Below are 22,702 nucleotides of genomic sequence, written 5' to 3' on the forward strand. Positions count from 1 at the left end.
ATTTCTCTGTGTGATATTTGTCTGTGGGGAATATCTCTAACAGCAAAAAAAAAAAACACATTGTCTCACCACCATAAACATATCAATATGTCTACTGGTGGTTTGTCAAATTCATGTACAAAAACCTACCATTGGCGGCGTCTCTTGTCCATAATACCTCTTTACCGGGTGGCACCTTTTTCATTTGTGTATCACGGCCTAGGGGTTCATGTCACTTTTACTTTTCCCTGTTTTTTTTCCCCCTTTTCTTTTTCCTGTTTATCCTTTTGTCGCATCTCATTTGTTGCGGGCACGTGTTTGTATCTAGGTCTGTTGCCCGCTATCTCTTTTGTCAGTGAGTCGCAGATGAGCATTTACATAATGATGGAATGGAATGAAATGAGATATTCAAAAGCTTTCTTAATACCTTTTTTTGCTCTATAGTAATATATACAATCTAAGCATCTAATGCGCTATACTTTCGTTTTGTATCTTATAGAAAGATATTTAATATCAAAGCAGATAAACCAAACGGTCCACTTGCAAACAATATATGAGGAATCACTTCCTTTGGAGAGTATTTCACGATAGTTAGATATGGCAATGCCCTAGTGATATTTAACACTAGATATTCGTATTTGAGAACAGCCAAGGTAGTACGCAACAAGGAGACACATGGAAGAAGAGTCATTGGGAGACAAGAAGCGTTTTTTTATTATTTAAAGGTTTCGTTTTCAAGGGTCAAGATACACCACAATAAGGAGAGGGTAGGGTAAAAGGTGGTAGCATTGCAGTAAGTCAGGGATAGGAAGAGAACAAGAACAGGGTACATAAGCCGAGGAGATAAGAGTGGAGGAAAGACAAGGATCAATATACGCCGCCAGTTACAAACAGGTGGCGTACAAGGTGGAACGATGACAAGGACAAGGAGGAAGGTAGAGACTGGGATGGTGGGCGGAGAGGTCTGTGGTTCAGGAATCGGGGGTAAAGACGGATTAAGGACATCAGGGTGACAGTTCAGCTGGATGTGGGGAAGCGAGGGAGGGAATGGAGGTGTGAGGGTGAGGATCGAGAGACATTCGGGTTGCGATGCAATTCAACGCACAATGGTCGATAAAGACCACACAAACTTGGTATCTAATACGCATGTGTACCCTCCATCCATCGCAGTGAACTTTTGTCTTTTTTTTGTGAATAAGAGCGATGTGTCGTGAGGCTAGAACCTCAAAAGAGAGCCGAAAAAGATCAAGAGGAAAAGACCTAAAGCAATTGGAATGAAATAGAGGAATAAAAAAAAAGAAATAAAAGAAGCGCTAGCACATGACCGCCGCTGATCGTGACCGACAAGTCTTCAAGGAAGTCGTAAGGTCAGAAGAACACAAAGAAGTCCTGCTAGGACCGTCTCATCCGCACACACACATCAGGAACAATCCCGGGGGATTTACTCCTGGGGAAGCTGGCTGCGGCGAGTCTTCTCGGCCTCCAGGTTCTCGTAGAGAAGGTACAGGGCCTTTTCGTTAGCCTGGGCACTTCCCATGATGGTGAACATGCGCTCGCCGGTCTCGTCATGAGGAGCCTTGGCGATCGAAATCCGAGCGCCAGAGCTTCGGCGAATCTCTGTAATCTTGGTTCCGCCTCGGCCGATGATGCATCCAACCATGTCCGCAGGAATGCTGATGTTCTGGGTCTGGATCTCTTCGCCATCTTCCGTAACTAGGGGGTAGCCGCGGTTTCCAGCATCGGAGTTGGATCGGCGGTTATATCCACCATCGCTGAAGTCGGCGCCGTTGCCGGTGCGGTTGTACTGACGGCTGTTGGTGTTGCTCTGGTAGCCATTTCCAGCCGGGGGGCTGTTGTTGAGGGGCTGCGAGCCGCTGAGAGACGCGCGCACAGCGGGGTTGTAGAGAACTGTACCGGTGCCGCGCTGCCAGTCGTCAAGCAGACACTTGCCGATTTCCCAGATGGCCTTCTCGATGCCCTCGGGGGTACCCTGGACCTCGACAATGCGCTCTGTGGATTGGGGGAGCATTTCCTTCTGCGCAACCATGCGAACACCCGATGCATCCTGGATGTGCTTGATCTTCAGGCCCTGTCGTCCAATAATGGTGCCCATCTGGTTGTGGGAGATCAGAAGGCGAATGGCTAGAGAAAGTTAGAACATGCTCGGATTAGAATGAGAATTTCCGGACACTCTGTATGGGTTCCTTGAACTCCTCATACAAAAGAACAAGTCCAGATCAAAATATCGAGGGCGAACAAAAAAAAGATATCACTTACGGTGGGTCCCATTGTTAGAGACAATGCCGCCCATGCCCATCTGCGGGGCACCCTCCAGAAGACCCTTTGCCACGATCGCATAGGCGCGAGCAAGCGAGCGCAATTGACCAGTGACGGTCAGGACACGGTCATGGACACCGGGAACTACCTTGCTCACACCGGCCTTGACACCGGTCTCGTCGCGGAGATCGGCAACGTTCTTGCCCGCCTTGCCGATGATGACACCGGCCTCCTTAGAGGAAACAATAGCACGCAGAGTCAACTCAGCGATAGCATACTCCTCCTCGGTCTTGAGGGGGGCCTCGAGGTCACCCTGATCGGCGAGGTTGTCGTTGAAGTTATCAGTCATGGGCTCGTCCACGACAGTGGTTTGGTGAATCTCGGTGGAATCCATTTTTGTCGGTAATCGGTAATCGATGGAGGTGGGAGAAGCGGTTAAACGGGTTGAAAGGGTCAAGTGAGTGGCGGGATAGGTTTCTTTAAGGCCGTACGGTCGCGAGATGCGGACGGTAGAGACTTCACACTCCAATAGTGGTAAAGTCAGTTTTGTAATAGAGGCAGAAAGGAGTGCGCATGAGACACGCGACTATGCGCAGATTCTCAAGTGAAGGAAACCCATGCAATAGGATCCAACTAGAAAGAGTGAGGACTTACAGAAGAGGGAGATAGGAAGTGGAGAAATGGGTGGGAGGGGAAATCGGCAGAATCTCGGATTAAGAGAGAAGAAAGATGAAATAGGAAAAAAGCACCTGAGAGAAAGGGGAGAGGAGGAGGGAAGAGGAGAAAGAGGAGAAGAAGAGAAAAGGGAAGAAGGTGAGGAGATGGAGGAAGATGTGAAGTGAAGAAGTTCAAGTGGTGGAGGTTGCAGGTGTTTTGCTTTAAGCGGAGAACCCGAGTATGAAAATCTGCCTCTTTTTTTCTTTGGACTTCTTTTTTACTTTGTATATATTCATTATATTTCTACTCTTCTATTGCTTTTTTTTTCTATTTAATACTACCTAGTTATATACATATTCTTTACTGATCAGCTCGGAAGATCACCTTTTGGACCAGCATCTTGTTGAATATGTCATAGGCCTCCACGGCCTGCGAAAGCGGCATGATCTTATCAGCCATGAAACTATTTACTGGTTAGCAACTAATATCTCAGTCATATATACCATGATCACACTCACCCAAGCTTATGTTGGTTTCTCTTGAGCACCTCCAGAGCCCGAGGAGCAACAGACCGAACAGGGCATCGCCCCATCTGGACAGTGAGGTTCTTGGAATAGGCATCATTGCCGTCCCAAGGAATCTGAGTATATCTCATTAGCAACAATACTAAATCCAAATCCAAATCCAAATCCAGATCTACTTACCTCTCCATTGTGGACACCAACACTGCTAATAGTTCCCCAAGGTCGCAGAAGTTCAAAGCCAGTGCGCAAGGCAGGACTCAACCCGACAACTTCGATGACAGCATCGGCACCACGTCCATTTGTCAGCTCCTGAACACGCTTGTCTAGACCAGCCCGGTCCAGCTGGAAGTTCCACGGCTCAGCACCGAGTGACTTGGCAAGCTCCAGTCTCGACGGGACTGAGTCAACCGCCAGGATATGCTTGGGCTTGTACTCCAGAGCATTGATGAGCGCACAGAGACCGACAGGTCCACATCCAATCAGGACCACTGTTTGTTCAGCAATCTGCTCGGGAGTCGAGTTCTTGAATGCATTGTTGGCTGCAAACCAGCCCGTGGGGAAGATATCTCCCATGAGCACCAGATACTTCTCGTCAACGCCCTCGGGGGCCTTCATGACGGAACCGTCAGCATTGGGGATTCGGGCCTGTATAGTCTTAGTATCAGTATGTAGAGAACAAGCCATAATATGGTTAGAAACCCACATATTCAGCCTGTCCACCGTCCAAGCTGTCACATCCAAAGAGACCGTTCTTATCACAGCGAGAAGACCACCCTTGCTTGCAGTAGAAGCATTCGCCGCTATCGATGATGTCAGCGCAATGTTCGTACAACTGCACAGCAAAACGAGCATCTAGCGAGGATGCGACTTACCAGGAAGTAGTGAACGCAGTAACAACACGGTCACCCTTCTGGAGAGTCTTGACAGCACTGCCCATTTCAATAACCTCGCCAACAAACTCATGACCCATGATAAATCCTGTTCCGGCAGGCTCCACGCCACGGAACATGTGCAACTCACTAAACGATATCATGAAAATTAGCGATAATAGTCTTTTTGCAAGATAAGTATAGATCAAACCCACCTTCCACAAAGCGCAGTATACCCCACCTTGACTACAATATCCTCCGGGTTCTGCACCTTGGGAATAGGCCTCTGCTCAACAGCGACCTTATACGGGCCGTGAAACACGACCGCCTGCATCATACCAGAGTCCGAGGGAGCAGAAGTCATTCTGATAGTGGTCAGTTTTCAAACTTTTTACAGAAATCCGACAGTTGAAGTACGACAGCAGAGACCTACTTTGAGGGTTTGGTGGGGGACTCGGAGTCAGCTGCTACAATGACAGTGGATATCCCAAGCCAAATTTCTTCAATATCGAACGATCAGATTGTAGATGGATCCGAATGGGTTATAAAGAATATATTGACTAATTTCTCCAGTCTCGGGCTTCTGTGCGAGTCACTTAGTGGGGCTGGTACAGTGTGCCCACCTACGGTGGTTGGTCTCCACTGAAAGCGCCGAAATAGGATATGGATGGAGACAGTTGTTTTTTCTAGTAAGGTTTAGTTCTATACGATGTACTCCATATATGTTTGTAGATACAGACAGACTAGCTCGAAGGAAATTTGAGTGACTACTCCAAGCAAACGGGCATCCACTCTTATAGATGGTGGATGCTACGTGAAAGATATAAACCTTCAAAATGTATTCCAAGGACGTACTAGAAAGGCTGACTGACACCCAAGTTCTGCTCTGCAAACGTGTGGCTAGTTCAGTTCCACTGTGTCCAAAGAAACCGAACAAAGAAAAGCAAATACTCCTAGTGGCGCCTTTCGCAAATACCAAAGCTGAGAAAGAGAAAGCAAAACAAGTGGCAAGAATCATCAGTCTTGAAAAAGCATAGAAACGCAAGAATGCTCAGAGAATGCAAATTCCGTTCGTATCATAGAACCGAGAATCGGCCTGTCGGGGTGCACGACAAAGATCAAGGTCGACACACATGAGGGCCGCCGCATGAGTGGAAGGACAATCACCCTTCCACTAACAAACGACACAGAAGAGTTCCTCCTCGAGGATGAACTTGCCCTCCTTGTATTTCTCACTGTTCTCGTACGCCTTGTCGTACTTCCATCCTACCGTTTCCTTGCACTGTCTGCACGCGATGTCGCGCACGATATGTCGTCCAGTTGTCATGCTGCGCTCTACAGCTTCGCCTTGCGTGACGTTGACAACTTTATTGAAGAGGTATGCTTTCCCGTGTTGGCCTCGGAAGTTCTAGGAAGTCAAAAGTCATGGGTCAGCAACAAGCTATTTATAGCAGGAAAGGTGTAGGAAGAAGAGGATTTGATGAATTCTCATACCCGGCTCATAATCTCATTGAAGTCTGCCAGATGGGTCTTGCATCCCTTACAACCAAAGATCTTGTTGGCAGTCAAGTAAACGTTGTATGAGAGACCCATGGTGGCTGTAGTTATGCGGTTATTGTCGGAAGTAGGATGCGATTCTGTTGGGGAGTTCTGAGATGGCAGCCGAGGTCCTGAGAAGTGAGTTCGAAGCAGCGGAGAGCTGACACTTGAATAGAGAGGGGGTATGTGGTCCGTTTATTGAAAAGGGGCAGTGTGTTTGTCTGCTTTCTTCGATCTGGAGTAGTTGGCCCCGCCCTGGCTTCGACCTGGGAAGACCTATGCTGTAGTCCTGCCGTTGACCTCCCTATTGGATTTCTTGAGAGTATATGTTCTGGCAAATGCAAGATTTCTCAATTTATGATAGAGTATCCCTGGCCCTTGCAGAGGGTCTATATGGAAGGAGGAAGATGTGTCGGACCTGACAGCCCTGGAGCTGACGTGTTGACGATAAGCCGATAAGCGGATCGGAAGGAGACTCGGGATTCACGGAGACAACGTAGGGCAGTGGATTCAAGGCTTTTTCAGAAAGATCAGCTCAGCATTAGAGGGTGTACAGAGGGTTTAAAAGTCAAGGGAGCCTGAACTCGGGGGCTTAAAGTCACTCAGCCCAAGGCCCCGCACTGGTTCTGGATCACCGTTGTAAACTTTGGGAGCTCGGGATTTCCAAGGTTCCTTTGTCCCGACTTTTGTACTTCAAGAGATGTTTAGATCCCAGGGATATACGAGAATCCAGTTATAGAGCTATTTTTGGGGGTAATTATCAATTCAGAATCCCTGTACATAAGGCGCCGATAACATGCGCTCCTCCAAGTATGCTCAAATGACCAAATTACATGTCGAATCAGCTGCATTCTCTTTTTTTACAGAAAGCCCTCTCACATCTCTCTGCTTCACTCATAGTCCTTCACGTAACGACCAGGCAGCTCAACGTCCCACATAGGTCGCTCCACCACTGCAACTTCCAGCATCCCACTCGGGTTCTGGTCGTCGGAACCGTCATCCGACAAGGTGTTGAGTGGTACGATTCCGAGAATATCACGGTATTTATAAGTGTGCCACCACCGGCGTGTAGGCTGAGCCGAGGCATCATTAGCCTCCACCAGCTGTTTCTTCGGGGTATCGCCAACGGTCTTCTGCGATCCCTTTTGTGGGGTTTCGGTTTCGGCCGCAGTTCCATCACCGCGTCGTAGACGGGCAAGTGTGGTCTCATTGGTGGCTGCAAAGGTCTCGTCGTACTCGTAGGCCTCGTCATCTTCGCCTGCGACACGGGGACGTTCCTTATCCAGCGCGATCCATTCTCCCTGCGATTCATCGCTCCCGACGATCTTGCGGACCTTGGTGCCAAAGTGGACATCCATTTGTGACTGAGCAATTCGATCACCGGCACCGGTGTTGTGCTTCCTCCGCTCTTCTTCGTCATCGTCGAGGGCTTCGCGCTTGCGCTTCGATGCCTTGGCAAGCTGACCCGCGGTCTTACCCTCTTCGGCCACAGCTGCAGCCTCCTCGGGGGAGGGGAAGTCTTGGAGCAGATCAAACATCCACAGCCAAGATGCTCCGTAGAGCCAGAGGCGCTCGCGGCCCTCAAAGAGATCCCACATGCAGCCCATAGCTCGGTCCTTAACGCCTCGGAACTCTGCGGGGAGGTATGCCTTGGGGTTGCGTCTAGACCAGTCGGACAATTTGCCATCCCGAGCATCGAATTCGATCAGCTGGTGCTCACTTGTGAGGACCATCAGGCGATCTTCGTCAGACTGATGCATGCCATTGGCCAGAAGCTTGTGTGTGGGGGCAGACTTGGGACGGAAGGACAACAAAGTAATGCCAGACTTCATACGAGGAATTGGTGATTCGGTGGCAGCGGTAGTCCAGCGCTCGCCCTCAATTACAACGTCCTCGTCCTCGTCATCAGATGAATCATCATCGGACTCTGAGGCTCCATTACGTTTGATCGCACCGTTCGCGGATCCTGTCGCTGTGCCGAGCACCCAGGTATCGACACAACCGGAGATATCACCACTCGCCAGAACCTTGCTGTCATCTGAGAACACCACAGATCGTATCGTTCTCTCGTAGTCACCCAATGTTCCGTGGGATGCCTTTTCGTGTCGTACGTGGCGTGTGGCTCTCTTGAGCTTCGCGAACTGTGGCATCACCTGGGGCTTCTCATTAGATGCGGATGTTGGCTGGATCCGTGCCATGTAGATGTCGCTGTTGGGGCGAACAATTGAAAGCCATCGGCTGTCGGGGGAGACGGTCACAAGGCGAGCGCCTTCATCGGAAAGCGCCTTGGGTACGTCAATCTTCTGGACGCGCAGAGCACCCTTCTCATCGCCCTTTCGGCGACGAAGAGAAAATAGTTTGACCTCAGAAATGGTTGCAACAGCGAGCGTCTTGCCATCTGAGGACAGCATCGCCGATGAGATGTTTTCCTCGCCCTGGATCAGAACCTTACCAACGAGTCTATGGCGTTGGCCATCAATGTTCTCATGTAAAGACGCAGGGCCTCGAGACACACGCCACAGGCTCACTTCTCTGTCCCAGAAACTCATGACCAAACGGGACGACGGTGCGGAGGTGAGCTGAGGAATCTGCGGGAGACTCGAAAGCTTGCGGTGGTGTTCCTTTCCGAATTCACGAAGAGGAAGAACGATCGGTGTTGCGTCGGGACCTTTGAACGAAACAAGTTAGCATTGCTAGAACACCTCAAATTGGTAGTGGGCCAGGGTTGGCATACCTCCAGACACAGCGATACTGATATCCTTTGTTTCGTAGACAGCGAAGGTCTTGACGTCGTGGGTGTGGTAGCGACGATGCATGATTTCAGCCCAGCGACCCTTCTTGTTGCCCTTCTCGCCCTCCTTCTTGCGGTAGACGACCGTCCTCTGGTCGGCACCTCCACTGACAACGGTATCTCCATTGGCACTCACTGCGATATCAAGAGTATCGGCGAGATGACCCTGAATCCGTTGAACGAGGGAATAGTTCTTCGCATCCCAGAATCGAATTTCACCAGCCGAGTCACCGGAAACGATCGTGCCATCTGGCAGACATTTCACTGACCAAACCAACAGTTCCTTCGGACCACCAGTGGGGCCTTTGCCCAGAGAGATTGTGCGCAGCATCTGACCAGTACGAATATCAAAGAGACGGATAGAACTATCAGCATAACCAGCGACGATGGTATGGCGGTTCTGGAAGGTGACGCTCAGGACGCGCGCTCTTTTCGTTGAGGGACGCATCAGACGCAAGAACTTGAGCTCGTTATCGGCAGTAGACAAGATGACAATCGACCCATCCGCACATCCTGCGGCGAGGTGCTGACCGGTGTACTCGCCCTCGGCGGGAGGAACCACCTTGCCATCTTTGCCCTTGGTCGGCTGCCAGCGGGGCTGCGCAGCAAGACACCAGATCTCTCCATAGTTTCCACTGGAGTGGCGCAGCGGGCGACCATTCTCAAGATCCCATTCGGTAACAGCCGTGGAGTATCCAATGCTAAACAGACGCAGCTTTCCCGGTAATTTGGTGCCATCGGGCCCGTCCTCCTGGGGATCCAGAGTCCATGCAAGTCCTTCGATGCTTCTATCCTTGCCTCCACGCATCACGGTCTCCTGGAACCAGGCGCCGCGCATCGGGTTCCATATTTCAATATCACCGTTCGCACGACCGATCGCGAGTCTGAGGGTGGGTACGCCACGTCCAGCTAGATCTGCTGACGGGGGATGCGAGAATGCAAGTGCATTGATCGCCTGTGGGTTATAAGAAACGAAACGGCAACGGTGGATATCCATGATTGAAGATGTGGGCTTCGAAGCCAGAGAGCTCGTTTCGGATGGTTTTGAACGGTGTGCAAATCAGAAATGGGGGTGCTGAAGATCAATTCAGATATAATTCAGCTTAGGCTGTAAATCCAGCCTTTAGACAGTCATATCTTAAACAAAAATGGGTGATTATAACGTGGTGCCAAAGCTTTCCTTGCGACTGTTGCGCTGCCGCTTTTTTTTTCTGTAGATAATTTTTAGCGGCCGGAATATCTTGGCTAGTCGGGTATGTTTCCCCGAGATCACGTGTGAGGTATTCGAATATCATATGCCTTATTAATCAGGCCAATATATCGATGCATGAACATTTACGAGAAGAGCGAACAATAACGATGATATATCGCTGTGGCTAAAAGTAATTCCGTCGATTAGATGTCCTTTTATTATTAGACTCTGGTTTCTAATTTGAAATGTGAGTGTCTCCCGGGGTCGATTAGTACCTAGATATATGCCGTGGCATCGGATTCAACCTTAAGGTATATACTTGTATAGGACGAAATGGACACATGTAGCTGTAAATTCAAGGTACATAGACAATAACCACTATATATCCAATGCGTCTTAACTGCCTAGCAAAAAAAAAGTGGTTTTGGAACATTGTATTTGTGCGAACGTTGTGGGATATCTTCGAATTCCCTATTGCAGCTCACCGTCACAGAAAGAGATGAGTGAATTGAAAATCGACCAACCGATAAGAAGCGGTCAACAACCCTACCGTCCGCATATTGATTAGGAAGCAATTACCGATCAGCAACCTGACTTGGTCGTGTTGCAGTCTTGATCAGAGGTGTGCGGCAGCACCATTGGATATCCGAGCAAGATTCGTCAGTGCAAACTAAACACTCGGGTTGTAGCCCAGTTTTAAATTTCAGTGGCGTGGCATGAACTGCATTGTGCTCGTCGAGACCATTGTATATAGAATTACCATGCCAAATGTAAGGGAGCCAGCGGGGAATCTGCCCCGAAAATGCAGTCTGAGCTGAATCTGTCAGCGCGAGTAGAGTAGACAAATTGCGCCACGAACAACACAGCCTGCCAACCAATAGTAACATGCAATCGCGAATGGGTGCGACAAGTCTCTATCAGACAAAGGGTAGAGAGTGACGGTCCGTCGACGGATTGCCACGTCAGAAGCAACCATCAATTTTTTTTAGCTTGTCGTAGTTCGTTGTGGCTGATTGGAAGTAACCTGTTATTCTTGCTTATGTATCGGACTCCTGAGATACCTGCAGATGAACACTCTGATAGGCCGTGAGAGTACTTGGCTCTGCAACGGACAACCCACATCTAATCGCCATGACAACATATCACTGGATGAGCATGAACAAGCTAACAGACAGGGGAGGCTGAGATGAGTTACCACATCGCCATTGGATAGTCTCGAATCATAGTGCGAGTAAGGCAACCTCGGTCAGACCGGTGTATGACATCTGCTGCGGGGGGCCTGATAGAACAGTTCAAATCAACCTTGAGACTTTTGCAATTTCGAGTGTGCGTTTTCCATGTTTCCATGCCGTCCTGAAACATTCCAAGGAGAAAATAACCTTCATTGTGCGGGTTGCATGGCGGGATTCCACTTTGGTTACAGGCAACAGCTGCGGGGGTGGCCATTGGAGACACCCCGGTCAGCATGGGCTCGGACCCAACTTCGGGCGCATTGGATCAATAGTTCGCTTGGGTTTTGCTGATATCAAGGAACATACACTTGTCCTGTCATTTCATTGATTTGAATGTTCGCGTTCGTGTTGTTTTTCGGTACAAAGTAACCTTTGATCTGTTTATCCTCCGGAATTGTGGTTGGCTTTAAGGGGATTGGCGCGACCCTGGCTCATCGAACTTAATTAGATTATTTCTCGTGTGCCTGTGCTTGATCTATTTTCATAAGAGGCTGGTGCAAGTTCGGTCCACATATGCGCATTGTATCCAGCTGAGATGGACCGCGGTCTTTGAGGACATTTCGGTAGACCCGATGTTAGTCCGTATGTCGTACATTGTACCTAGGCGACATGGATGATATCATTTGTCGAGCCGGTAACCCCCTAATTTCGTCGCGTGGAATCGCGTGCTGCTGCGCCAGAGATGGCGAGGTCATAGACACAAGGCTAGTGAACTTATATCATAGTTCACGATTGGCTCCAATTTGGCTTTCATCGCACCTTCCCCATTGGACCTTATTTGCCAGTGTTTGGAGTTTACCTCGGATAACAAAGATACCGGATCGGCAATATAAACACAATGACCATCCGAAATGATGGACACGAGAGTTTTGCTGGGATTCGCGCCAAGATAAAGCAAATTGTCTTCGTTAAGCAGAAGGTGACCGAGCGGCCGACTGCATGTGCCTTTTCCAGGCCCACTATACTCCGTACAAGCAAAATCAAACCATTCTCTCATTTTGAGATATATTATTGACGAAGAGCTGCAATTAATTGGAAAATTTGAACCCATTTTGGTACATTCTTCTCAAATTTTGGTAGATCACTATAAAGCGAACGCGCAATACGGAAAGCGAGAAGTGTGGGACGCGAACCTGGCAATGACGGCATAGACTAAACTACGAGTCGCACTAAGGTAAGAGACACATGTATTCTGAGGAACATTGAAGTTGGTTTATGAGCGTTCCTTGGGGTTGAGTTCAAAGGTTTCGAGTTACCGTGTGAACGGTAAAACCTTGGAAGAACTCGGGACAAGGCAACAAAGTACTTACAAATTCAATTTATCCTCTTTCGGACAGACTTTTGTACATTTTGTATGTATGTTGTACAGTACCCGGTACATTGAAATTGTAAAGCTTCAAAGTGGACCTTTTTCCTTTCCTTACACTACGGGTATTCTCCACTCTGTTTTATGCCCTAAGCCCCGTCAGGTTTAGCGACGTAATGAACAGCCTTGCAGCTCCGGTTACCTTTGCTGTCTGAAAGAAGTCTTACTAGAAAAATGACTGATAGAATAGGTCAATTGATCCGATTTGGAAGGATTCAATACTATCCGGTAGTCCTAGTCTATAAAACTGGTCGAATTGTGATGGACAGTGGCGATTTCAAATTGAATTGAAAGAAAGCTAAAGAAAAGGGGCGGGGAATAGGGGAGTGAAAAAAACAGTCTAACCATGGTTTGAGCCTCCGCTGCCCCAGTCAAGCTGTGTATGTTGAACTATTCCCAAAGGGGCCAAGTTGTCTTGAATCCCCGATCCAGTCCGCGTGGTGAATAATAATTAGCATCGTCCTTATTCGCGGTGGAGTTTCACAACGAGTCTGTAGGATACAAGACAGAAGAATCGATTCACGGCAGCCTTGAGAAATATTTATTAGTATGTCTAGAGGAAGGGAAGAGACTACAGAAACACGCGAATGACTATCCTATGGAGGCAATTTCGGAAATTAGATGTACGTAAATCCGAGGCACTACTTCATACGAAGTACTCCGTACTAGTTGCAGGGCTTGCAAGCATTTCATATGAACTTCATGCACCTCGTCCACTACCCAGAAAAGTTCTCCAACTTAAGGACAAAGAAGAAGAGAGAAAAAAAAACTTGTGTAGTGGATCTGTTTCTGCCAAACACAGAAAAACCTTTGTGACATTTGTATAACTCCCCGCAGAGGGGCCACGAAACATCAAATTTTCACCGGTCAAGAATGCAGTTTTTTGCCCGATACATACGGAAATAAATATGTATGTGGGATTTCGCTGCGATATACAACCGAAGAGTCTCCGGGATCCAATGTATTTGGATATCTAGACAGCAATTCAGTTCCAATGCAATAATAGTTTAAGAGATATCAAAATGGTATTTAAGGTTCTAAATTTACCTAGAAATTATAGCGATGACTACTCCGTATAGCCACTAGAAACCTATCTGAGAAACAAAGCCACAAATTTCAACCTCTTTGTGCGTACGGTATCCGCACTATCCGACAACAGCCACAGTTCCGCCACATCGTCTTTTTCACATTAAGACGGACGGTGGAGCGGAAAATTATCAGATATAGCGGGGCGGAAGAGAAAATGAACTCGTGCATACGTACAACATACATTAGACATACATCAAAACCATGTTGCAATGGAAACCAGACGGTGAACAGGGAAGAAAAAGTGGTGGGGGATTTCGATCTTTTCCAATAGTACCATGGTTGATATATCCCGGCACGGCCCTGGGATAACCGTTGTTGAAGGTGGAGTTTGGGTTACGTCCATGGGTACTACGTACTCGGAATTCGCGATGATTCCATGGTTCAGCAGGCGTGTGATGTCGGAAGGCATTGATTCGGAGTGGAATGGATCCATCTGCGAGGCGAGAAAAAAAAAAGACCGGATCCCACACTTACGTTTTTATCGGGTTCTTTTGCTAGGTTTTTCTGTGGGCTGTATCATACTAGGGTGTTTTGTATAAACTGCAAGTCTCGGAAACTGGTCTGTAGATACGGAGTACTCTGTATGGAGTATGAAATGTATCGATATGGGATATCAAGTATGAATTAGATAGTGCTTGTATTGTGTGTATAGAACGCACATAGTATCCACTTAAAAATGATTACCCTACACATCAGTTACCAGTGATGATATTTTGATGCAGAACATGTAGCTGGTACATGATTTGATGAGATATCTAATATCCAGTCCACACCGCTCTCAAACAAACGAGTAATGTCTGCGAAATGAGCATTGATCTACATTGGAAGCAGAAATCCGAGATGATGGTTTGACGCCTCCTTAGACTAATGAACTCCCTGTATACTCCGTATGTTGTAGTACGGAATACAATATGTCTAGTGAAAGGATCTTCCCCTTGCAGAAAGAAATATACACATCGAAGGTGAAATAAGCAACGTGGAGGGAAGTCGAAGGGTTATATTACTGTCTCTTGATTTGCAGGGTCATGAGCAAGGGAAACCACATCTATATACCGCGCCCCATCGGGGCGAGGTCTTGCAGCATCCGGGGAAACCAACCGATGGCAGGCTATTTAAGTTTTGCTCGTTCATAGACAAGTGAACACCTCCTTGAAGACTTGACTTGCATTGCTGGGTGTTTGCGGGCGAGGTTTTACTTGCCAAACACCTAACAAACAAGGATCAAAGCACCCCTTGAGTTAACCCAAGCGCTTCTAACAGGCAATTCTCTATTCAAAGAACCATGTTAAGCAAAATGTCTGTGATTAAAATAAATGAGAGGTTGAAACTCACACCCAAAAATAGATCAAATTGCAACTAATCCGCTACGGGAAGCTAAAGAGTCTGGGGCCAATAGAAGTGCCAGACCAAGTCCAGACTCAAATTACAACATATGCCCATCGCCATATGCGCGCGCTTTAAAGTTACCCTCATCCTTTAGACTGCTTCATGCTGTCGGTACTTGAAACATGGGGCGAGACATGCGTCAGGAGACAAATATGGCAAGACGTGCTGATTTGCAAGGCTCTTCTTCCCCTTTTCAGGAGGTACGGTACCGCGCCGGCTGGGCGCATCGGAAGTACATCGGCCAGGTACTAGTTTCCAAGCCATCTGGGCAACTTCTGTGGACACATGTAAATCACCTCTTACCGACTGAGTAAGTGCTGATTTGATGAAACTGGGCGCGGCTGCAGTGGGATGTGCCCCATTGCGACCACGTAATTGCTGCATGGGCCTAGTCTGTCCCCGGAACCCCTTTTTCCTTGAATAGCTTTACAAAGATCGTTTTAGTCCAATTGTTTCTTACAGTTTTGCCTTCCTGGAATGATTTAGCAGACCTTACGGAGTACGGAGTATCAGGCTTGTACATGGGTGGTGGGACAAAATCCCGATAATTGCCCTTTACTTTTTACTGGGTAGTACAGGTCATCCCCGCCATTTGGGGGCGAACTACTTAAGTAGGCAACAGTAGTATACAAAATTAGGTAGATAGTGCTATCCACTCACATGGATAATATATGCAAATTCAACTAGAATCCCGGAGTACGCAAGTACATACAACTTAAGTACGGAGTAGGCACTTGCCTAAAATGAAAGTGTTTGGATAGGGGTATCTAAAATTGATTGACGCAATAAGGAAGGAATACATGGTGCCAGACTCATCAGGGTAAAAGGCCTCCACAGGTATGAGGCCTAGGCTCTTATGCAGCTGACATTTGATTAAGAATGAAGAAGTACTCCGTACAATTTATCTACAGTACGGAGTAACTACACATTACATTAAGCCTGGGCGATTAATTTAACTGGTATGATACAACAAAAGTCCCTGGCATGCTATGTGAATTTCTAACAAAAATCTAAATTTGCAGACCGAGAGTGTTTGTGATCTGCTCTCTGCATATTAGCCGTGTCTATCATTCAGATTTCTTAGTTTGAGAGTCCCTTGCTTTGCTACGTTGTACAGTCCCGACGGCACCCTTTAATGGCTATCGCTTATCTCTTCCCCCTTTCTTTCCCTGCTAGTCTTGCACGAGAGAGACGGGAATACCCCGTTCTCAATAGGGGGATCATTGCTTCGGCAACTGTCATCCCCGGTTTAAATGAGAAGGCGCCAATGAATGGAATGATTCGAACTGCATTCCTTGAAGAAGTTAAGCAAGTGAAACGTATGGATCCACTACTCCATGCTAGATGTAGAGCCTTATGCGCGCTGTCGTATATCAAGCTGCACTACTCCGTACTTCGGAGTAGTACTCCGTATAGACCGGTCAATTGTATCCGTTTACTTTGGTGTACACATCCTGTGCATGTCATTGAGAAACGGCCGAGTCGCATGATGATCGATATTTTTGGGTCTGTGGATATGCGATTGAGTGGCTGAGGTTAATCCCTGGACCTTACAGAGCGCTCTCGTTGAACTTGTGTATTGTAAGGGGATGAGGCAAGGGGAGATGGTGAAAAACCTCCGAGTCGCAATTGTGTAGAGTAACAGGGATATGATTCGCAGAGATTGACCTGGATGATTTACGCGTCCAGTAAAGAGTGTGATTCTCACGGCTAAACCAGTCAATCCTGATGAGTCGAGACGTCTACAAACCTTATCTCAGGTCGAGAAGCTGGGGACAAATCAAGTGCATCTCCAGTGGTGTCACAGGCGGCAGATGCCGTAGGGATGAGTTGTAAAGTGATACTCTATACTCTGTACAAGGGAAAAAAAAAAAAAAAAAAGAAAGGAAAAACAAATTACATATACGCGTTGATCCAAATAGGAATTAATTAAAGTGATTGTAAAAGAGAAGAATTGGGAAAACGTGCCCAAATTTACGAGAACCTGCTTTTGCGACCGAAGACCGAATCTTGGAAAATATCCCCACATGGACTCGCAGGAGACCGAGATCCCTGCAAGACAAAGGAGGCTCGGGTTATCAATTTAGGACAACCCAAGCACACCCCAGCTGAGGTACGCGAATGGGGGGGGGAAACACGCGAGATGAAGTCAACACCAGGACAATCCCAGGCTTCTGGACCAGTCAGCGCCCACAGCCCGCAGACCCTCGAACGCGCGACCGTATCGGAGGCTTCGTACGGAGTAAGAGAGCCCAGCCCATTGCAGCACTAGTAACCAAGGTGCTAGATGACGAGCCAACAATGGCTGAGGATTGGCCTTTAATACTTTGTCGATCAGGAGCTTTTTTGGGGCCGGAACTCGCGGTTGTTCTTGGCTCCATTTATCTTTCTTTTTTGTTTAAATCTTTTTTTCCTTTTAGAATAGGAAAATGCAATAGAATTTCGGAGAATTATAGACATGTACCCAAAAAAAAAAAAAAATGTGTTAAGACAAAAATTGTAGAAAAATGGTCTTTGAAATGATTGAAATGGCTCGGTAGCGACGGAGATCTCTCCACCGTCGAAGAAACTCCTTCAAATTACTAGTCTTAGAAAATGACTGGGTCGCGGCATACGGTTGAAAACGCAATATTCGAGTTTCAAAGGTTATATGCAATGTAGACACATCGGATTTCTGGAGTTCTGGAACACGAATACTACTAGTACTCGATCATTTTGGTTATTTTAGTTTTTTTAGTTATTTAGTTTAACAGGTTAGTAAAATGTACGAATATCCTAATTCGGGGTATCTCTGTTCCTGTGCCTATGTGCCTTGTGCCGGTTCCCACGTTTGAAACCTCTGAAGTTCTAAATAATAACTATAGTTTCAAGCAGTTTTTGCAGGTTTCAACTCCTGTCTTATATCCTTGCAGAGAGGAACGAAGCCCTAGTTACCTATCAAAATTACCGATCTTCCCCTGGGATACGTAAATTATGGAACACCATACTGTAAATTTACTGTACACTGTATGCTAACCTTCAGCCTCCACTTGTCTCGTGGATTACCATACAACCAGCTCTCTCCGTGTGTATCTCCGTGTCTTCTCAGCTTCTTAACCTCTTCCTTTTCCTTCTTTCTCTTCCCACACCCGCCTGGAGAGAGAAAGTCAAAAACCTCCTCCTTGTACCTCTCTCCTTCTCTTCTTCATACCCTTTTCTCTTCCCTTTTTCCCCCCTCTCTCCTCCCCTGCCAATCCTACGGAGACCCCAGAGTCTGGTCTACTGGCTGAGTTACGGTTCGACGACATTCCAGTCGACGCAATCTTATTTAGCCCGCTGTACTAGCACTCAAGTCGAGTCGATTTCACTTTCGCACTTGACCTTCCAATTCGACGTTTGTTAACTCAAACGGCGATCCTTCGTCCTCGTCCGCCCGGTGCCTCCCTGATCCTCGGACTTTTGACGATTTGGACCCTCCTGTTCCAGCTCCTGCCGGTTAGACGAGCGACAGCGTAGGAAATCCATTCAGGTTGACTTTTTGTTGATACGAATTCGTTTTCGGTATCAGATTGACATTGAGCTTCAAAACTTGGGTAAGAAATTCCTTTTTTTTTTGGTGCTTTGAGGTGTGCATGGTGTCAAGGTCGGAACGTCCCCGATGGATAGACGAGCAACGGATATTCGAATTTTCTCGACATGAGCCAAGAGATTGAATAAATTTCCACACGAAAAAAAAAATCCTTTCCAGAGTGCATGAAAAATTGGCCCACCAGACATAATCATGGCATGACCTCAGGGCCATGTCCAAGCATCCAGCAGCCCCAACCTCATATACCTCCGATTTTGCTTCATTTCCCACCCGAGACAACACACCAAGAGCCAGATATGGGGAGTAGCAGTTTATTGAGTGATAAAGGTTGATGTCCACGCGGACGGCAAATTATGTTCTCAACTACAATTGTGGAATGCATATCTTTTTGCTTGACATGCAATGTCTCGCCAGGGTCCATCCAACCAGCTCTATGGATTGCTTCTATATCCCCCCAGGCGTGGGAATATTTAAGGGGTCGATGAAAATCTCATACTCTTATTGGACATACCGGATATCGGGGCGACAATCAGGCTGTGACACCACATACCTCATTGCGCTTAATTGTTGGCTGGCATCAATTGTTGATTGTTGATTGCCATTGTCTTTTGGACCGTTGACTGCTGCCAATGCAATTGACGAATAGATGACTGACATGGTTGCCTATTTTAGGATTTGTTCATCTGAATCTTCGATATAAACCCACTTGTCTCCTCACGTGGACTTCATCCTTGAATCTCTAGCACTTGTTCCATCTAAGAAACTCTATCAGTCTCTTCACTGAGCCTTGTTCTTTCAACTCGTTAATTCGTGAAGTGTGAGTTCTAACCATTCCGTTACCAAGACATCCCCCCTGATGATTGTGACCCCCTTCATAGGGTTATTCTCCTGCACTCCACATTCCGCAGCACTAGCCTAGGGGTGAAGACGTTGACTCGTGCTTCATCTCTTCGTTGGTATCCAACAGAATCCTAATTCACCGGATCATTCCTGCCTAGATGCCAGTCTTGCCGTCACGGTAAGGGTTGCATTGTGCCCTCTACCCGAAGGCTCTTTTCTGGGTTAGTACTTCTCCGAAGGAGTGATGACCCTTCCCGTCTCCTAGATGGATATCGGCATACATCTCTACACTCTACCTTATTGTGCTTTTCCCCTCTCTCACTCTCTTGCTTTCCCGTCACTTAGACGTTACAATCTTTTAATCATTTCTTTTTACGTCGGCCTCCGCTAATATTAATTCCCTACAGCCTTACCTTTGAAGACTTCCTCCCGGCCACCTTTTCCAGCATTCGAACTATTGTTTCACGCTGATCCACTCATTAATCGTTACAACTTTTCCGTCATTCATTCCAATACACTAATACCACGACTGTCACTCTCTTAATTCCGTCGTTGCCTGATAGACCCGTTCTTCAGGCTCCCTTCATTGAAACTCGGCAAAACGACCCTCATACATCAACTTGTGCTTCATACTTCGGTCGATCCAAGTACTGTCGCAATCATGGATTACCACCGCAACTACCGTCCTTGTCCCACCTTCTTAGTGGAGGAGGAGTACGGCATGGAAAGTCGTATGCGGCAAGAGCGTCAGGCGAAACAGGAACATGACAAGCAGATGGCTCGTGAGCGCCAGTATGTTATGGCAGATGAACTGTCCAATCTCACAAGTGAACAGCTTCGGGACGATGTCCTGAGTCACATGTTGGAAATGGATGTGAGTTTTGATCAGATCCGTTTCTCTCCCAAGGTTATACGTTGCTAACCTTATCATCGCATAGAACCAAACCCTGCCCGACGTCGAGTCCATTGACATCCAAACCGAGATCCAGTGGTTCATGCGACCATACCTTCTTGACTTTTTGATCGAGGCCCACACTGCGTTCCAGCTGCTGCCATCCACCTTGTTCTTGGCGATCAACCTTCTAGACCGATACTGCTCTAAGCGTGTGGTCTACAAGCGTCACTACCAGTTGGTTGGCTGTGCAGCTCTACTCATCGCGGCCAAGTACAATGACAAGAAGGACCGTGTCCCCACCATCAAGGAGTTGAAGTCGATGTGCTGTTCTCTTTACGACGACGATATGTTCACTCAGATGGAATGGCATGTCCTCCAAACTCTTGGCTGGTCCATTGGACACCCGACTGTGGATGCTTTCTTGCAGCACGCTGTTCTGGATGATGCTTACGACCCCGAGGTGGAACACATGGCTCTGTACATCCTGGAGATTGCCTTGTTCCATCGGGACTTTGTCGCCAAGCTGTCATCTGAACTTGCTCGTGCTGCTCTTGCGTTGTCCCGCTGCATTCTTAACCGACCGCAGCCCCGTCACACCCATTGGTCATCGCAGTATGACTCGATGACTCTTGTTGCCTTGTCTCAACAGTTGCACCAGCCCTCCACCGTCGTCGCCCGCAAGTACGCTTCTGCTCACTACTCCCGGGTCTCGAAGGTCATGGAACACTTCCTCAACCGCCAGGCTTCGTTGGCAACCTACGCCCGTTGCACCCCTCCGGTCGAGACTCCTATCGAGTCCAAGCCGTACAATGGGGAGATTGGTCTTGCCACCCCTCAGAAGTCTCAGCAGTTGACGGCTATTCCTCATGGTTACCTCACTCCTCCCATCACGCCGGATAACGAGGCACTTGTGCATGCCCATACACAAATGGCCAATCACGATATCAACCGCGGAATGCCCACTGTCCACCATGGCTGTTCCCCTTCCCCCGTACCATCCGCTGAGATGCAATACATGAACAGCGAAGCATACCAGCAACAGCAGGAGGCTATGTACATGGCTCAGCAAGCAGCGCTCCAGCAGTTCCCTGTGGCACCTACCCACATGGTCATGAGCCAGACCTATCAGGGTGGGATGTAAAAGAAATGACGGAACGAACCGCAATCCAAATGATATTTGGTCATTGCACATATTTCCAGCACTTCATTTCATTTCTCTCATCTGAATAGAATGACTCCAAGGAGCATCTGTTTCCGCATTGATTCACCTCGATATCTCATCTTAATACTCAATGCGCGCCACACCCGCTTGTCGACCTGTGCCATATCCCCCGAACTCGACTGCATCCACTTTCGTCCTTTACGCTTTGCATTCGGCTCTGGTTCCGCGGAATCAGAGTCGAGACCAGCCCTTCACTTCATGTTCCAAAATTGCATACCCATTTGCTCCCTATACCCATTAGTCTTGGGTCATCAGTTGCACTTGATTTAACCATCTAGCATTGCGAGCGCGAGCCATGTTGATTTATTTGTTTCTCAAGAATACATTTTGCTGCTTTCTACTCCCCTCGTCATATTTACTTCTCTTCTATTTGTCAAGGAATACCATGCACCCTTGACACCTTGTATTTCTGCGCGCCAATTGGTGCTGCCTTTTTTTTTGATATCCCCACCCCCACCCCTGCCCTCCACGATCATTAGCAGCATAGCTGCCTTCCCAATCGCGTCCCCAATCCCCAATCCCCAACCCTTACCCCTTCGCCCTCAAAAACCCCCCAAATCCCGTTTTTCATGTGCCTCGTTTCTCACGTTGATTCTTTTGCGCAACGTGCTTGAATTCGCCTCCTGTCTGATGATACCCATTTTGTCTCACATGGCAGGACATCGGGCTCATAGAGGTCACAAAAAAAAGCAAAAAAAGTGTGAAAACCCGGAAAAAATCATATGTCCTCTGGGGAGGAAAGGCCACCGAGTCCATATTTCGTTGGACTTACGGTGCCTTTTCTTTTCCCTCTGCTCTCCTCTTCCTTTGTATCTAACCTTTGACACATGCCCTGAACGCTTATCCGTCATCCATTACTGGAGATGGGCGGCAAGGTGCCTTTTCCTTTTATCTCTTGTGTGGATTTGAGAATGGGGTTGTCGGTTTTGCCGCTTGGCCCTGAAATATATCCCATTTTCAGTGAATCTTTGGATGCTGTAGAATTGTAGTCTTTCTTTTGGTCTTGTAGAGTATTTTGCTTTTTCATGGATTTTGTCCGCAAGCTACTTCATGGTAACCATAATCCTATCTCGTCTATGATCAATTAGTGGGAACTTGTCGCCTCTTGTCTGGATTTCAGCTTCGATAACCATTCTCTTGCTCTGTATATATATTACTACTGTTAGTCTGTTTTTTGCCGTACTTCCCACCAATATTCAGGCCACCCAAACAAAGTGCTATATATATTTTACCGTGATCGAGGTTTGTTTGTATAATATATATGGACCAACTTTAG

General features: G+C 47.5%; 7 protein-coding genes across 7 annotated transcripts; 1 reads left to right on the top strand and 6 right to left on the bottom strand.

Moving 5' to 3' along the window:
- Positions 1–1,420: 1,420 nt before the first annotated feature.
- N7455_002616 (KH domain-containing protein) lies at positions 1,421–3,103 on the bottom strand (the record flags this gene model as incomplete). Its single annotated transcript, XM_065604319.1, has 3 exons — positions 2,911–3,103; positions 2,257–2,772; positions 1,421–2,121 (listed from the first exon to the last, which is right to left on the bottom strand). Exons 2-3 carry the CDS (start codon positions 2,648–2,650, stop codon positions 1,421–1,423), a joined length of 1,095 nt encoding a protein of 364 aa, XP_065462810.1. The 5' UTR covers positions 2,651–2,772; positions 2,911–3,103.
- Positions 3,104–3,215: 112 nt separating this feature from the next.
- On the bottom strand, positions 3,216–4,670 carry N7455_002617 (alcohol dehydrogenase family protein; the record flags this gene model as incomplete). Its single annotated transcript, XM_040953271.2, has 6 exons — positions 3,216–3,376; positions 3,432–3,553; positions 3,618–4,082; positions 4,141–4,237; positions 4,310–4,456; positions 4,522–4,670. 6 exons carry the CDS (start codon positions 4,668–4,670, stop codon positions 3,274–3,276), a joined length of 1,083 nt encoding a protein of 360 aa, XP_040816244.2. The 3' UTR covers positions 3,216–3,273.
- An 810-nt stretch (positions 4,671–5,480) lies between these two features.
- N7455_002618 (putative Yippee zinc-binding protein Moh1) lies at positions 5,481–6,115 on the bottom strand (the record flags this gene model as incomplete). The annotated part of the gene is made up of 2 exons (XM_065604320.1): positions 5,801–6,115; positions 5,481–5,714 (listed from the first exon to the last, which is right to left on the bottom strand). The coding sequence occupies exons 1-2, from the start codon at positions 5,897–5,899 to the stop codon at positions 5,481–5,483; spliced, it is 333 nt and encodes a 110-aa protein (XP_065462811.1). The 5' UTR covers positions 5,900–6,115.
- A 620-nt stretch (positions 6,116–6,735) lies between these two features.
- Positions 6,736–9,633, bottom strand: ura7 (small subunit rRNA maturation protein UTP4; the record flags this gene model as incomplete). Its single annotated transcript, XM_040953434.2, has 2 exons — positions 6,736–8,513; positions 8,580–9,633. 2 exons carry the CDS (start codon positions 9,631–9,633, stop codon positions 6,736–6,738), a joined length of 2,832 nt encoding a protein of 943 aa, XP_040816118.2.
- Positions 9,634–14,991: 5,358 nt separating this feature from the next.
- N7455_002620 (uncharacterized protein) lies at positions 14,992–15,285 on the bottom strand (the record flags this gene model as incomplete). Its single annotated transcript, XM_065604321.1, has 2 exons — positions 14,992–15,165; positions 15,205–15,285. The coding sequence occupies 2 exons, from the start codon at positions 15,283–15,285 to the stop codon at positions 14,992–14,994; spliced, it is 255 nt and encodes an 84-aa protein (XP_065462812.1).
- Positions 15,286–19,970: 4,685 nt separating this feature from the next.
- On the top strand, positions 19,971–21,345 carry N7455_002621 (uncharacterized protein; the record flags this gene model as incomplete). The annotated part of the gene is made up of 2 exons (XM_040953312.2): positions 19,971–20,183; positions 20,248–21,345. The coding sequence occupies 2 exons, from the start codon at positions 19,971–19,973 to the stop codon at positions 21,343–21,345; spliced, it is 1,311 nt and encodes a 436-aa protein (XP_040816289.2).
- A 77-nt stretch (positions 21,346–21,422) lies between these two features.
- On the bottom strand, positions 21,423–21,723 carry N7455_002622 (uncharacterized protein; the record flags this gene model as incomplete). The annotated part of the gene is made up of 2 exons (XM_065604322.1): positions 21,423–21,615; positions 21,698–21,723. The coding sequence occupies 2 exons, from the start codon at positions 21,721–21,723 to the stop codon at positions 21,423–21,425; spliced, it is 219 nt and encodes a 72-aa protein (XP_065462813.1).
- Positions 21,724–22,702: the final 979 nt, after the last annotated feature.

This window comes from Penicillium solitum (genome assembly GCF_028829755.1).
Source record: "Penicillium solitum strain IBT 25940 chromosome Unknown utg000001l_segment0_segment0, whole genome shotgun sequence".
NCBI lineage: Eukaryota > Fungi > Ascomycota > Eurotiomycetes > Eurotiales > Aspergillaceae > Penicillium > Penicillium solitum.